General features: G+C 31.5%; 2 protein-coding genes across 3 annotated transcripts in view; one reads left to right on the top strand and one right to left on the bottom strand.

Annotated features, from left to right (window-relative positions):
- Positions 1 to 4,081, bottom strand: part of LOC142322245 (methionine aminopeptidase 1) — a 46,362-nt gene extending 42,281 nt beyond the window's left edge. The window contains exon 1 of one of the 2 annotated variants that reach the window (XM_075361105.1): positions 3,886 to 4,081. In XM_075361105.1, the coding sequence (XP_075217220.1) occupies positions 3,886 to 4,002 (117 nt within the window). In that variant the 5' untranslated portion in view covers positions 4,003 to 4,081. The remainder of the gene's footprint in view (positions 1 to 3,885) is intronic. The other variant, XM_075361104.1, reaches the window with a different exon arrangement.
- A 396-nt stretch (positions 4,082 to 4,477) lies between these two features.
- LOC142322246 (NADH dehydrogenase [ubiquinone] 1 beta subcomplex subunit 2, mitochondrial-like) lies at positions 4,478 to 9,755 on the top strand. The gene is made up of 3 exons (XM_075361106.1): positions 4,478 to 4,726; positions 7,805 to 7,928; positions 9,544 to 9,755. The coding sequence occupies exons 1-3, from the start codon at positions 4,629 to 4,631 to the stop codon at positions 9,616 to 9,618; spliced, it is 297 nt and encodes a 98-aa protein (XP_075217221.1). The 5' UTR covers positions 4,478 to 4,628; the 3' UTR covers positions 9,619 to 9,755.
- Positions 9,756 to 17,476: the final 7,721 nt, after the last annotated feature.

Raw genomic sequence — 17,476 nt, 5'->3', positions numbered from 1 at the left:
TATGATAAGTGTATAATCTATATACAATGGTTGGTTCACAAGTTGGTTATGCTCATTGAAATATCTTTATATTGTTATCACATATATGCCTAATTTAATATTGGTAGGTGAACACGGTAGCAACGATGTGAGCTGGTGCAATGTATACGTATGGGCTGCTACAAGCATCACTCCCACCGTGCAGTTCTCCCACCATAGCGGTGCTGCAGCCCCCCACTCTCAGGCTCTAATAAAAGAGTATGGATGAGAGTGAATTTTCAATTCATGGTCGACCACCATCTGGAGAAGACCAAGAAGAAGAAGAAGATGGAAGAAGACAGAAGTTCCCTGGTCCCCTTAAAGTGGGACCTCCTGGCAGATGCCAACATCCCTGCTGGAGCAGCAGGCCTGGCCGGCCCACCGAGGGATGTGCTGAACGAGTATACTACCTTCTCGCTCCAGCTCGCTGGGCTTCAATTGCCCTGGCTGGTGGACTCAACATCTGTAGCTGGCCAAGCGTAGGATCACTTGAGAACTGCCTCAGCCGTGCCAGCAAAGGACAACCAGCGCCAACCTGACACTGTAGGGCTCCGGGGGCCACCATTGCCACACTGTAGTGGGGATCTAACTGTTGCTGAGGGAAAGCCCAGTCCAACTTCAATGGACGAGCTGCAACTCCCCGACTTCGCCGGAGACCAGCTTCTGAACCCAACAGCCCTTCTCAGAGCTAATGCAAAAAATGCCCTATTCAGGGGCACCACAAGGTTATGAATTATGAGCCGTCAAAGCCATTCGACAACAGCCCTTCTTGAGGCCACCATAAGGCTAGTAATAATAATTATTATAAGGCTAGTCATTATAATGCCAATTGACAACAAAAATGGCCCTTTTCAGGGCTACCATAAGTTTAGTAAGTGCCATGTGCCGTCGAAGCCATTCGGCAACAATATGTATGTTTATACGTAGATATATGTATCTTTATATATGTTTACACATTTTTATAGTAGCAAGATTAACAAACAACTGTAGATCTTGGCTTTTGAGCCAAGATCTACAATGTAAATCTTAGATAATACAGTAAGATTTGATTGATAAGGAAAGTAATAAATGCAAACAATTTCGAAGAGAAATTAATCATTTAGGTAAAACTAGAAAAGCTTTGGCCATTACCAATTCAAGAAACTTTTTAAGTACCCAACAAACTTTAGAAATTTTGCATTTTGGCAAAAAGGCTTTAGTTTTCCGAGTTAGGGTATCAATTAAAGACGACCCAAATTAAGTTTTAAAGGCGATCGATAAAAAGTTTCGCTAAGAAAAATGACAATTATAGAATTTAAAAAAAAATATATACTAAAGTAAACGTTTCAAACAATACAAAAATTGTCAAAATCTAGAGATAAACATGGCTTTTTTTCTTCATAATCTTACATTTTATATAACAGGACAATAAAATTAATACTTAAAATTTCACACAATTTTTAAATTGTGAGCTTTTTTTAAGAACTCATCCAGTAAAGTTTTCCAAAAACATTTGCTTTTGCTGAGAAAATAACTGCAGAGTTCAGTTATAGTATACCACAAGTGATAAAATTTACAAGAAACAGATTTCTCATGTTTAATGAATACAAGTTTACAAAAATTTGTCATCAATAAGAATTTATTTTTTTCCAAGGTAATTTTTTACTTAACAAAAACGTACACCGGCATTACTTTTTTACGTAAAAAAAAAAAATACTATGCATGAGCAAAAATTTTATAAAACTGAAAAATCCCTTTGAAATGCAGCACCTCAGATTATTTAAAAAAAATTATTTTATACATAGATTGCCATTTAACATTTTATGACTGCAAGTTACGGCATTTCCAAGTTATAAGCAAATGAGTAGCCTTACACAGTTCACACATCCATCCACATTTTTTATTATTGTATAATTACATTTTACTAAAGGAACAATTTTTTAAATTAACTGTCTGATGGGATACTTTTTTTCAAAAATGTAATACCTGAATAACAACAGCAAAATTTACTACGTAAAATTCAAACCAAAATATAATTTTTTTTTTAATTTAAAAAATGTTAATTACAAAATAAAAATATGTTACATAAATTTTTTTGGCTAAAAATTCCATTAATTTTCATGAATCATAGACAATTAAATATTTAAACAAGTGGTAAAATGCTGCATAATACTGTGTTGTATAGAATTCATTCTAATTATATCAAAATAACTCAAAACAGCAGAATGTTTTTAATACAAACTTATATAGTACATGAACAGAATATTAAGACAACAATTTAACAACTATCACAATATAAATTTTAACATGTTTTATGAGTTTCAAAGGATTATATCACAGTATTTCCTTTCATAAAAGAATTCCAGAACCAAATTGAAAGGTCTATTTTAAACAAGAGTTCATTCATTTTAGAATTTTGTTAACCTACTAAATAAAACATAATGCACTGCTGAGAAATGTTTTTCCGGCAAAACTGAAAAAGAATCTCCCGACAACCTAACATACGTTTTCTTTCTTATATCAAATACAGTAATTTCTTGATAAAGTATTTTCTTTAATTTTCATTTTACAAAGGTAAACATCCCAAAAAAGGAAAGGTTCCTATTCTGTCAGAAAGTAAAGAGGGCTTGGTCTGAACCACAGGCCCTATAGTCCCTTGAGGTAACACCACTTGTTTTTTATCTACCACGGCAAAAGGGATAACATGCCAAATTACCTTCAAATGTTTGACTGCACTAACAGACCTAATGTTTGTAGTCAAATGTTCTACAATCCTAGCAACATATTGCTTACATTATGGCCTATTAAAATTTATTGTAAGATAAATTAACTTCTTAATTTAAATTTGAAGCAAAGTAATTTCAAATATTTCACTTTTCTTTCTAAAAAAAAGTAGTCTACCTAATTTCTTAATAAATAATTTTCTATTTCTTTACTTTTAAACATTTTTAAAAGTAAACAATGTCTAAGAACATGAACTTAAATAAATTAAAAACTGAATATAACTTTAATGTGGCTTGGTTTAAAAATATTTGCAAAAATTTTACTTTTTTTTTACAAAAAAAATTTGAAGAAAAATATGTAAGTACCAAACTTTCTTACAATCTTATAGAAATTCAGATGATTATAGAAACCAATTTCTACAAAAGCCCAATTCAGGCATATTGTCAGCAGTAGACATGGCAAAACTAAGCTAGTAAATATAAGTAATTGAAACAATGTTTTACAACAAAGGAAAACCTAGTAATGGATGTTGATTTCTAACTTCAATTCTGTAATAACATTGAATTGCTTCATAAACTTTGAAATGTGAATGAAAATGTGTCTATACACATTTTCATTTTATGAAAATTTGTAGTGGGCCATTCTTATAATTCATCCAGATGTTTTTGAAAATAAAAGAAAAGTTCAAAAAACATACAGCTATTCACTTACACATTATATTCTACATGTGGCAATGTAGACTTAAGCACTATTTGTACCACTTTAAAGTGCAGAACCATTTTAATGGCCTTCAATCATTCAAAACACTTCTATAATATCAAGTAACAATAATTATAATAAAATTAAGACATTAAAATAATAATAAATCTAGAACCTACATTTCTTCACTGAACTACTCCCTATCTATCTTGTACTGGTAATTAAGTGGAAAATGCACGTTCAAACAAGAAAAACAAAATAATGAAAAAAGTAATAGCTCTTACTTGATGAATGCTTAGAACAGAATAAACAATAGGATTAAAAAAATCTAATAATGATTTGATAGAACAAAATTTAACTATGGATAAGTAAAGCTATTCAAGGTTAACTAACTGAGGTTAGGAAAATTATAAAACACAAATTAGATGTCCGTGAGCAGTTAACAGTTAGTTATACATCACTTACTTGTGAACAAAAATACGATCCCTGAATACCAAGTTTCATGCAAGTTGGACACTGCAATTTTGCACTAGCGTTACATCCAGGAGACTCGCAAACGCGTGCAAAAGCGGCAGTCGCCATTTTTAACTTTAAGCAATATCTGATCCTCAAGACATGCCAGTGAACGTTTCAGTCTACAAAGATTTGTGTGTGATGTCACATACTTAGTGTCAACAAACATGCGATTTACTTTAAAGGTACTGGAATATTTTATAACAATTTTGGTTTTAAAAAAGAAAATCAAACAAAGCAAAACGAATATGATTTATTAAAAAGTAAAACGTACTGTTAAGGTGCAACTTAAATTTTTTTTCCGAAAATGAATCTATAAAGTCGAGTTTACTAACTAGAAGTAATAATGGACGTGAAAACTAATTTTTAGTTATTTTAAATTAAACAATAATTATTAACCAGGTATTTATTAAATTACTGAAAATGTAAACGAAAATTTAAAAAAATGTGACCAATTAGTACATGCTAACTGTTATTGTCAATTGCACCTTTATCCTGCTAAACCGATATTAAAATGGACGTTTGTTTGAAAGCAAATGACAAAATTTTTTGTTTGGTTTGTGTTGGTAATGTGTAATGTAACTTAGCAATTGAATTTGCCTGCAATCAGCTGTGTAACGTTGACCTTTAGTAGTGAATCTTTTATGTTAAAATATTATATGACAAAAATAAATTAAACTGAATTGTTTATAATAATGTCTGTTTCGCGTGGTTTTCATTTATTTCGCAGGATAGGAAGTACATTAAATTCGAAACCTTGCAATTATCAGCAGGTTCGGAATAGTAGTGAAGGGTATGTAAAATTATTGTTGTATTTAAAATTTATAAACAGTTATCAGCTTATTCATGAGTATTTTTTTTTCTTTAATGTGTTTTACTGATGTTTAAATATTGTGCTCATTCCGATTATATATTTTCACAAGATCTTTTTATTTATGTTTCCTTGTATTTGCATAAGTTTTTATACAATAAATTTAGGAATGTTAACAGTTATTTATTAGGAGTACATAGAAACTGTGCATTTAGCTGTTTTTAAGAAACGGATTCACCGTCTTCAGCTTAAGTTTATGTTGGGTTTGTACCATAATATATGCCACCATGCCTAGAATTAGTTCCCTTCTCATCTGCATTTTTCCTACAAGAAAGCCTTCTTTTTGTAGTTAATATACATAAATGAAGTCATCTACTATGCAATTGGTTTACTTAATTAATCCATTAGTTTTTAATTTTGCCTGTAATAGATTTTTTAATATATTAATTTGATTTTAGTTGTGGCTAGTTCCGCCGAGTAAAACTTTTATACTAAATTTTTTGTACAGTTTACTTCACTTCCACATTAAAATGGTTTTCTCAAAATCCACTTTTTCCTTCTAACACCTAATACAGTGAAATTACCCTAGTTCAGCGGGAAGTTTTACCTGTAATAAAATTTTTTGTTTGCATCAGTATTCAGAACTTTTGATGTGATGAAATCAATGTCTTTTATAGCCTCTAAGAGATATGTACATTTAAAGAATTATGCATTTTGAAACAAATTTCCTAGCCTTAGAAATCTTAATTATAATTGGTTAATTACCAAAAATAATTTAGTTTATCATGTAGACTTTTTCCCATGATATAATGTAGTTTATTAGCTGATAACCACATCTTTATTAAAATAAAAATAAATTTATAAATATATAATTATAAATAATTTTATTATTATTAATTTGTAAATACAGTCTAATATTGAACATGACTTAGGAATAACAATCCGCCCATTATTTAGAGGCGTTTGTTATTCAGAAAAATGCGAATACAGTATTATGTTTTGTTATTGTATAGAAAAAAAAAAACACTGAATAGAACAACAGTATTGCATATTATTTCATGTAAATTAAAATTAAAAAAAAATTAGTTTATAATTATGACTGCAAAAAATTCAAGTATTGTAAATGCTTTTTCTGAAAATAAAACACGTTCATACTTTAATAAAAAAAATTAGATGTGGACACTACATAACTTCCTTGTACGCCTGTACGCCTATTAAATTACAAATACACATTTCTAAATGTACGTTCAATTTTATTTCACTAATAACTTCAAATTTTTTTTTACAATCACAGGTTAATAATTATTAATAAATCAATATATTTGAATTAAAAAAAAAAAAAGTTGAAAAAAGGAAATGAAGTCAATTTCGAACCAATGTGCCTTCCCCTTGTAAGATAAGAATTCATTAATTAAAATTTTATTTGTTTATAACTCTGGAACCAATAAAAATAATTACCATTTATATTTTTGAAAAGCTCTCAATGAGGGCTTACAACTGCAGTTAAGAAAAGTCCAAAATGAAATTTTTTGAAAAAAAAATTATTTTTGGAGATGCACAACTAGATGTTGTAAGATTGTTTTAAATCCAAAATTTCAACATCGTACTGCTAATCGTTTTTTGAGTTATGTCAGATACATATGTACGTACAGAAGTCATGCCAAAACTAGTCAAAATGGATTTAAAGATGGTCAAAATGGATATTTCCATTGAAATCTGAAAACCAAAATTGCACAATACTTCTTTTACATCGTACAAGGAAGTAAAAATATTACTGTACTACTGTAATTGACCAATAAAATCCACCAATAAAAGAAAATACAATTACTATGCTATACCAAAATTGAATAAAAAACAATAATACTGGCTTTTACAAAACATTTTCTCACTGTTTTTAGTTAGTATTAACCTGTTTTATTGCCATACGAATCCATAAAACTACGTCCAACATATTAATGCTTTTAGAAAGCTAACACCTTTTTTCTGTACTCAATCTGGAAAAAAAGACTAGTCCCATTAAAAAGGTTTCTTTGATTGTAAGTCACAGATATTTCATTTAACTTTTACTTCCACTCAGCACCAAATTTTCATTTACTGCTTCAGAAATTTCATCTCAAACATCTTTAAATGAAACGTTAATCTAATTCAGAGTTTATCTAACCAACCCTTTGATGCTTTAAACTCATCGTAACTGAGTTCTTAAGCAATTTCTAGGGATTTTTCACATATCAGAGTTTCAGAGACTAAAATGTTATTAGCACAAGCCCTGCAAAATCACTCATAAGTCAAATTGTCATCCGCTAGATGTGGCATTTTAGGAAATGCACTTTTGCATAACTGATGTCATTTTCAGTCCATAACTTTAGGATATCAAGTTTGGTGTTTAAGATATCACTTATCTGAATTTTCCCAACATCAAAATGTTTTACCATATCACGCACATTTGTAGTTTTTCTTTTTCATAGACATTTATAACTGTTACTTTTTTTTAATGTCAAGCATTTATGTTTTCGAAACATTTTAAGTTGCAGTAACAATGGTTGTAAAGATTTTTATGAAATACACAAAATTGAACATACAGTAAACTTGTGAATGGAAAATGTACCACAATATAAAATACATTTCTATACTGTAAAAAAAATATTACATGTGTTTAATGTACAGTATACATTTGCACATAACTGATGACAAATTACATTGGTTGATGAATTGACAGCATCAATTGATTGAAATCAGTGTCTATGATAAAATAAAACAAGAAAAATTACAATTTTTACTCCTGCTGTTTATTTTTTGGAACTGATTGAACAATTTTTATAGGTAAATTCATTTTCTGCATTTGTTATTTAGAAGGTCTATTATCGAGAAATATTTTATCCATTAATATCACTATAAAACTGCTGGAGAATCTAAGTGTCTGGTATTGAGAGAGAAGTCAGTTATTTGGAATTGTCCATTAAGGGAAGTTTTACTGTAATAAAGTAATAATATTATTATTATTAACTTATAAATAAATTTATATGAATTATTTACTTATAACAATAAATATCTTTTTTTCAGCTGGGTGTATAGGACTTCTGGCCATGAATACAACAACAAATGGCTTGCAGTAGCAGAATTTAACATGGCCATGGCATGGTGGTGGTTTCTATGGCATTGTTTTCATGAATATGAATTTGTTATTGTAAGTACTGAAGCTGTATTTAATCTGTGGAATGACCCATTAGTCATTCCATTATGAAGTGTGACACTCCAGTGATAGAGTTGTCTTTTTCCAGATAATCTATGACCACCATACCACAAGAATCTCAATTTTCAGATGACTTTTCCTACAGATTGAACTATTTTTGCCTTCTTTGCCACATTTTACTTCCTCCCATCCACTGTTTGGACTACTGTTTTTCTCTGGCTTGTAATGGGAAATCCATGTTTCATCTAATATAAAACACTGAAGAAACTCAAAAGGTATTGTGTAATACCCAAAACATTGTCTAAAATATAGTGGATACAGCCTATCAGGCTGTTTGCAACATCAGCAAGCTTAAGTACCTTCAGTTAGTGATCATTTAATGTGGCAATGTGGATTTCTTCAGGCTTAGTGATTTTTGGGCATCCTGATGTTCATTATTTTAAATTAATCTTGCTTGCTTTTTACTTTTGAAAAAGAAGGTGAATAATTCTTTTAAGTGGAATCTACTTCTTTTTGTATGTCAGTTAGGCTCCTTTTAAAACAGAATACTTTATAACAGCTTGAACTTCATTTATCCATTTTTCAGTAAATGCAACAATGTGCATGCGTCTGAAACTGCAGCACACCATCTAAAGGGTCATTATTTGACAAATATAGTCGTTTGATCATATTTGTGCAATCTCTGTCAGGCCAAGAACTTTCCAAAAGATCTAAAAATATTGTACCCTGGTACAATATCTCAGTATATTTTTAAGAAATGAATTTTTGTTTATAAAAAAAAAAAAAAAAAAAGATATGTAAACTGAAAAAGTGTAAGAATTTCTTCCCCCATCTTAATATTTCCAAACCAATTCAACATTATCAGTTTATATGTGTTACTCTATAAATGTTTGATTAAAAAGATGAGACCAGCACAGTCTCCTTGTTAAAAACAGTTTGTTGCAGTTTTCTTGCTTAAATTGATTAGAAAAAGTTTGTGTAAAATATTTTTTGAAATACCCTCTTGGTGGAAAGTGTTTTTTTTTGTAGTTTTGTTTATATTGTTGTTAATACTGTAAGATTATTGCTCTTGGTGTAAAAGCAATCAGAGTTGCAGTCTGTCCAGCATTGTTTGTTTCATTATAATAAAACAGACTGAAGGTATAACTTAGGGTCAAATGAGATCCAGTAATATTCTTTCATGCATCAGTACAGCTGGCTGAGTGAAGAATGTGATGAGGGATTTCATGCCTCATTCTTTGTTGTGCCTAGCAAGGTTCCATGTTCTTGAGAATTTCTGTTCTTAAAAGATATTCATTCTTTTAAACTCAATTTAATGATTACAACAAAAAATTGAAGTTTGTATTTTTTTTTTGTTTTATTGAGAATGAAAAGGTTACTTTATGGTATGTTTATACATTTTAATTCTTAAAATGTAAAATTGGAAATAACACTGATTTAGTTTTGAGAGGTAACTGTAAATTCTTTATGCAGCTAAAGCTTTATTTGACTTAATCATTTGTGGTAATTTAAAAATATTTTATTCAGTTATTACTGATTGAGTGTGAATTATTCTTTTGTTTAAGAAGTAAAATGTATACTACTAAAAATTTCTGTGATCTTGTTTTAGGGTGAATTTGATGTACCTGATCCAAGGGACTGGACTAATGAAGAACTTGGAATTCCACCAGATTCTGAAGGATAGTTTTGAAAAAAATTTCAAAATTCTGAATGAATTTTAGAAATTTTTAATTTGAATAGCATTAAAATTGTTGTTTGTTCAAAATTAATTTTCACATTTAGTTGTAATTTATTAAATAAAATCTGTGATAAAAGTAATAATGTTCTGATAATTTTACTCATTATTCCCATTTTTTGTGTATTTATCAATTTCCAATCTGTTTGCAGTGATCTTAATTAAAATGTTTTTTGATGATTTTACTAATTTTAAAACATGTATCTTTGATCAAGAATTTAAAAGAATATATTGCTTTCTAAAACAGAAAGCAATGCTGTTTGTAATTGCCATAGATCTTTTCAGTGGTCAAGAACCCATAATGGAGTACAGATGTGATCAGATTATACTTATAAATGAGTGTATGCGTGGGTAAAAAAAAAATTTGTGATAGAAAAATTCTGTAAGACCACCTATTGAAAACACAATTTTTCATTATTTCTATACTATTTATAGTAATACAAACTTTTTTTTTGTAACGAGTACATTATTTTAATTGATTTTGCGGTGGAAAATTTGAAATAGTTCCAAAAAGATTGTAATAGAATCTTTTATTTTCCTATAAGAGTATTTGGATTTGTCAAAAAAATCTCATCTCATTTTATTAAGAATTTTTTTATTTTCAGTGAAATAACATTTTATTCAGGTGCATAAGCCTATGTTAGGCATGTAAAATGAAAATAAAAAATTAATATTAACATATCCTAAATTTTGTAACATTTTTGTATTATTTCCTTTATGTGACATCAAATCAATCTTTACATCATTACCCAGCATCCTTCGTGTCCAGGTCTCTATGATCCTCAGCCCTGGTGGAAGCTTTTTCTTTGATCATCGCAGCCATCAAGATTTCCTAGAAATAAATTAATTTATGAATGCAAATTGTACTCTAAATGTATTTTTTTTGTAGCACTCAACATTACATAGCTGATAGGACTGGAAGCTCATGTATTAGATTTCTTGTTTTTGTTTACTGAAACTCTTTATCACACCATAACTGATTACTTCTATGTTATGTATTCATTTTAGTTTTAAATTTGCCTTCAAAAGTAAGGTTGTAAATAACTTTTCTAATAGGAGGTCCAATAATAACAGGTTCTCAAAGTTTGGCTTCACTTAATTGTGGAGAATATTCTCTTAAATGTTTGTAAAAGCCTTTTACTTTGGTTTATGGCCTTTACAGGATTTTCCATTAGTCCTAATGTAATATGAAACAAAAGAAGAAGAATCTTCTAAGGTTACAAGAGGGGTGTATTAGAAATTATGATCAGCAATTCTATTTTGAACCGGTCTTTCTTTACGAAATGTTGTTCTGTTGCCTTATCCCATAAACATAAAAATAAAAAATAATTTGTAAACTCACCTTGAAGGACCATTAATATAGCTATGACTTCAAGTTACCGTAAACTTGCAAATTAAACTGCTTGTACTTTATTGTATTTAGTATGGCAACCATGATGTATGTTTCTTTAATTGAAACTGTCTAAGCAACTGTTGTAAATAGCTGCTTGTTTCTATTTTGAAGTAACTTTAGGCTGTATTTAATAAATGAGTCAATAAAAGTGCTATTATGTAAATTTATGATACATAAACAAGTACGGTTCAATCATAAATTATTTATTAAAGCATATACAAAAGAAAAGATTTTATTTTGTAAAAACAAGAGAAAGTAGCATTTCTTTTTCTGAAGAGGCCAATATTTGTGTATCCATCAGCAGATATCACTTTTGCAATCTAGAGCCGAAAAGTTAAACGTGCTGTTTTGATAAGTTTAAGTTATGACCAAATCATTTAGTTTGTTTTGATGGTTAAGATGGGTTCACTGGAATTCTGAGTTATATAAAGAGGGTCATAAGTGTTCTCAGAATGATCTAAATTTTCATTCCTGTTCAAGCTCTGAAATTGTTAATATCGTTTAACATCAGTGATGGAGTTGTTATAAAAGTTAGAGGCTAAAGTCAAATGGGTATTTACCAATCCAGAGATATAAAATCACTTGACAGAAGGTGGAATATTTAAACTTTTATAAGAGTTTTTCATTTTTTTATCATTAAAAATAACATTAATTTTTTTCATGTCATTCCTTTGAAAATAAAAGTACATGAATTATCAGTAGAAACCAATACATAATTCTGCATGTAGCAAATTTGAAATAATTCTTATAACTTGTGGTAAGTCTAAATTTAAACAAAATAGCATTATTGTGAACCAACTTAACAGTAATTTTATTTACCCATTAGTTAGTTGACATACACTAAAACACACTATTTGAGATGTGATCAAAGAGTACCCACCGTCCTTGGATTATAGAAACAAAAGTATTTAATCTATTTAATTCAGTGACTCATCCGCTTCAAAGTTGACCCCTTCTGATGTTATATAATTATCCCAGTGATGTTTTCATTGTTGAAAGCATTGTAAGCACCATAAATCTTGTTACATTTCCTTTTAGATCTTCCCTGGCTTCAAATCTATTTAAGCAGAATTTTATTCTTAGAAAAGAGACAAAATTCACAGGAATTCTTGTCTGGTGAGTAAGGAGCCTGCTGAAGTTTGATATTGTATTTTGGCAAGAATTTCTGAATAAGCTGTGATGATTGATGGGCTGGTGCATTTTCACGATGAATTTTCCCAAAGCTAGGTTCTGTTCCATTGAACAGCATCTCTTAGCAGATAAAGGAACAGTTATATAGTACTCTTTATTGACAGTTTATTTGTAAGAAGCATACTTGTGATGAACCATGCTTGCTAGTCAAGACTATCAGCATGACTACATTGCTGCATGATTGTTCATGGAAGGTCTGCTTAAGTGTTCATCACTTTCAGCCATCTTGGAAACAGCAGTACTATTCTAATATGTGTAACACCCATAGCTGTATCACCAAAAGCTGTTGATTCTTTCTTATTGTTTCTGCTTATGTGTCACCAAGTTTGTGACAAGATTTAATACACATTCTGTTCAACCTTATTGTTCATTCTGAAGGGCAATGAAAACATGACAGGCACTACTAATCTGTTTTACTTATACTGCTGCTAAGCAACAAAAGAGTAAATTTTATGTGACCAATGTGAATCAAGGTCAGATTAACAATGATTCCTGTATGACACAGCCTGGCGACATGGTATTCTTAACACTCTCAAAGAATGGGGAATCAAGGGCAATATGCTTGCTTTTATCCGGGGATTCTTAAATCACCGAACGGCTCGTGTTCGTGTGGATGATTCGCTCTCAGATAGTGTCATCTTGGAGAATGGAGTGCCCCAAGGTAGTGTATTAAATGCCACCTTATTTTCTGTAGCCATAAACGATATTACCAATTGTGTTCAGGCTCCTGTCTCATGCTCTCTATTTGCTGACGACTTTGCTATCTACATTGCAAGCCGTTCAGCACCTACAGCAGAGAGACTACTGCAGAACACTATATCTCACCTTGAAGCTTGGTCCAGGATTACTGGTTTCACATTTTCATCCGAAAAAACAAAATGTGTAGTTTTTTCTCGGCTACGAAACCCTTCTATTCCGCAAATTTTTCTGAATGGTGAGACTATTACTATCTCTACTTACGTCAAGTTTTTAGGTTTATTTTTTGATAGCCGTCTTACTTGGGTCAAACATTTAAAAGAATTGAAAACAAAATGTTCCAAAATTCTAGATATGATGTGAGTCCTTACTAACACCAACTGGGGAGCCGATAGATCATGTATGATACGTTTTTACTATTCCTTTGTTCGCTCCCGTTTAGATTATGGTTGTGTCGCCTACTCTTCAGCTCGTCAAACCGTGCTTAAAATGCTGGATAGTGTACATCATGCTTTCCTTCGGCTTGCCACAGGCGCGTTTAGATCTAGTCCTGTCGCAAGCTTACTTGTAGACTGTGGTGAACCATCACTTTGGGATAGACGAGAACAGCTTTTATTATCGTATTTTGCTCGTCTCAGAGGACAACCAAATCACTCGGCTCTTGAGTCAGTCTTTAGAAATCCTAATCTAGGAAAGTATGAGGACCATCTACGTCGTACTGCACCGGTAGGTATCCATACCTGGCGTCTGCTGCAGCATATCAATGTTGACACACCGTCATTCTTTCCTATGTATCCTTGCTCATATCCTCCGTGGAGAATAAACCTTATAAATTTTAATTTTGACCTGACTACATACAATAAACAATCAACACCATCTATTGTCTTTCAGCAAATGTTTCAGTGTGTTCTCTCCAAGATGAAACCAGACGTGGTTGTATACACTGATGGATCGAAACAAAACGATACAGTTGGGTGTGCATTTGTTGTCAATGAGAGAACTTATATGTTTGGTCTACCCGGTATTACGAGTGTGTTTACCGCTGAACTATACGCTATAAATAAGGCTCTAAACATCATTAACCCTAAATATAGAAAAATTCTTATTTGCAGTGGCTCGTGTAGTGCTCTCCAAGCCTTAAAAAACTTTTATTCCAAACATCCTATCGTCATTGAAATTTACAACGCAATCGCTGAGTTGAATAATCGCAGCACAGAATTAAGTTTTTGCTGGGTCCCTAGCCACGTAGGGATTCCAGGTAATGAACATGCAGATTCTGCTGCCAAAGAAGCATGTAACCAGCCTCCTTTCACCACCCGAGTTGCTACTTCTGATTTCATTAACTATGTAAAACAATTATTAACAGCAAGGTGGCAAGGTGATTGGACGGCTACCGTTGATAATAAACTCCGTCAGATTAAAGATTCTGTGTTACCATGGGACTCCTCATACAGAAAACCCCGGCGTGAGGAAGTAGTTCTCTGTCGATTGCGGATAGGACACACGAGTACCTGTTTACAAGAGGACAACCACCTCTATGCGGAAGATGCAACTGCCGCGTGACTGTGCGCCACATACTCGTGGACTGCATATGTTATGCGGCATTGCGTCGTAAGTTTAAACTACCCAGAAACATCCGTGGTATCTTGTGTAATGATAAAGAGGTTTTAGACCGGATGTTTCTGTTTTTGCGTAGTATAGGGTTAATGCAAAAAAATTAATACTGCTGCTTATATTTTTTAATACTTTTAGTTTTTAAATAAGTTTATTTTTTTCCTGAATGTTTGTTTTTTTTATCCGATTAGGAGCCTTTTACACTCCTTATCGGAATTTGTTAAATTTTATGAGTTTTTTTTTTTTAATATTTTAAAGACTGACTGTGAGTCATTTGTAGGATTTTTGTGATATTAGTTTTAAGTTTTATCACTTTTTTTAGTTTTAAGTTTTATTTAGTTTTAATATGATAGTTTTTAACGTAGTTTTAAGTTACATGTTAGTGTTTTTGTTATCCGAGAATGGGCCTTTTACACCCATTCCGGATTTTGCTTACTGTGATAGTAGTTTTAAGTTTTAATTACTTTCTCTTTTACTTTTATTTATTTATTTTCCGGGCGATGATAACTTTTAACAGTTTTTCGCCCTAAAAAAAAACAAAAAAACAAAAATAAAACAATGATTCCTATCCTGCACTACATCTGGTTACTGGAGTAAAAAATGTTGGATATATTTTACACATACTATATATATATATATATATATATATATATATATATATAGAATGATTATTGATGGAAGAGGTACAAATGAGTTTAAGGGAAAGATAAAAATACAAATATCATTTTCGAATTCATGCAGATTTGTTTGAAAATATATAGAAACTTTATTTCCCTTATAATTGTGAATAATGTGTATAAACAGAATGAAATATGACCTAACCTCGACAGATGATCAAATTCTTATAATAAACATTGAGTACTGATATCAATAAACATTAATAAAACAGTACATACTAATCTGAGTGTTTACAGATTAGTTTCACCTCCTCCAATGCGCCGCATTCCCAAATAATCCAATGCTGATTCTTTCAAGAAAAACAGATTGCACTAATTTTCAACTAGTCTGTCATGCTGGTGGTGAGTGTGGATTGTTTAAAGGAAATGCTTACATGTGCACCTGCGAGGTCTGTAAATAAAGTAATGAGACTGGTTCAGAAAAACTTTTTATTTACAATCCAATTATACATAGACTCTCACCTTCAAAATAGTTCCCTTGGAAAGCCACACAACGCTTCAAACAGTTTTCCTATTCTTCATAGCAATGTTGGAACTCAGAAACTGGAATATCCTTCAGATGGACAATTAAGTTTTTTTTATGTTTTCTACTGTTCCAAAATTGTGTCTTTTGTGGTGTTTTTTAAAGTCAGGAACAGGAAAAAGTTGCAGGGACTTAAGTCAGGTGAATAAGGTGGTTGAGAAACTACATGAATGTTTTTCTTTGCAAAAAATTCATTGAGAGTGCAGTGTGACATGGTGCATTGTCATGATGCAGCATCCAGTTGTCTTTGATGGCTGGTCTCACGCAGGCAACTCCTTCCACAGTATTTCAAGAATTTTTTGGTAAAAATATTGATTTACAGTCTGTCCTGTAGGCAAAAACGTTTTATGGACAATGCCATTGCTATCGAAGAAATAAATTAGCATGGTTTTGATTTGCTCATTTTTGTTTTTTGGGACATGATGAGTTTGAAGTGTGCCACTCCTCTTGCTTGGCGTTTTTTTCTGGGTTGTACTCAAATATCCAAGATTCATCACCAGTAATAACATTTTTAGAAAGTTGGTTTCAATTCACCCTAGAAGATCGCAGCACACTTCTATCCTGTTTTTTTGTTCAACAGTGAGGTTTTTTGGGACCAATCTTACACAAACTTTTTTCATATCCAATTCATTGTCAAAATTTGATGGACTGTGGTACGGTTCAAATTCAGTTGTTCTGCAATCATTCTGACAGTTAATCGTTGGTCGTGTCATATCAAACCTCTGAGTCGCTCAACATTGTCGTCACTTTTCGATGTTAACGGTCTTCCAGAGCGTGGATCATCTGCAACTGATTCCTGGCTATCTGTAAATGCTTTAAACCACCTAAAAACTTGAGCTCGTGACAGAATGTCATCTTCATACGCTCTTTTCAATTTTGGAAAAGTTTCAGTAGCATTCTTACTGAGTTTAAGACAAAACTTGATTGCAGAACATTGCTCATAATTAGTATCACTAATTTTTGTAATGCACAACAAAAACTAATTTCACAAAAATTTTGTTAACGTCTCACATGGCAACAATAGATTAAAAATATTAATACCTAATATAAATCAGCTGTTCATATAACCATATGTTTATTAGTAACTCTACAGTGTTGCCACTTTGGCTGCCAAAAAAAAACTAGCCTCATTACTTTAGTTACAGACCTCGTCTACTGTTTATAGCTGTTTCAGGTTTTGAAGCTTTTGACACCACCGTGCATGCCAACTTCTCAATCAAAATGTTGCAGTATAAAGATGATGACTTTCTTGATCATATTCTACATTCATTCTGTATATCAATGTTTCATCTTAGTGGAAAAGTTATTGAAACGCATAATTTCCATATCTGGGAGTCAGGATACCCCCATGAACTCTTTCATTGCGAAAGGAACTCCCCAGAATTAAATATTTTCTGTGGAATATCCTGAGCAAGATTACCACCCATTCTTTTTCTCTGAAACAAGCATACTAGGAGTTGCTTATGTGGACATGTTAAAGGCATGTAATCTCTACATGCTCTTTTCCTTAATTGCAAGATGAAACTGAGAATATTTAACAAGAAGATGGTGCACCTCCTCCCTGGCATAAATCTGTGTGGGATTTAAATTATGTTTTCCTCAACCACTGGATTGGTTGGCATGGACTGAATTACAGAGCTTGTTTGTGATGACCTCCAATGTCATCTGATCTAACCCTATGAGATTTTTTATTTCGGGCTTTTAAAAAAGAAT

This window comes from Lycorma delicatula, chromosome 3 (genome assembly GCF_047948215.1).
Source record: "Lycorma delicatula isolate Av1 chromosome 3, ASM4794821v1, whole genome shotgun sequence".
In the NCBI taxonomy this organism is placed as follows: domain Eukaryota; kingdom Metazoa; phylum Arthropoda; class Insecta; order Hemiptera; family Fulgoridae; genus Lycorma; species Lycorma delicatula.
Note: the sequence above shows the minus strand (reverse complement) of the source record. Positions and strands in the feature narration are given on the sequence as shown.

Excerpts from the sequence above, each read along its gene's own strand:
- LOC142322246 (XM_075361106.1), top strand. The coding sequence starts at position 4,629 with ATGTCTGTTTCGCGTGGTTTTCATTTATTTCGCAGGATAGGAAGTACA. Across the intron at positions 4,727-7,804 it reads GTTCGGAATAGTAGTGAAGG|CTGGGTGTATAGGACTTCTG; the intron begins GTATGTAAAATT and ends TCTTTTTTTCAG. Across the intron at positions 7,929-9,543 it reads ATGAATATGAATTTGTTATT|GGTGAATTTGATGTACCTGA; the intron begins GTAAGTACTGAA and ends ATCTTGTTTTAG.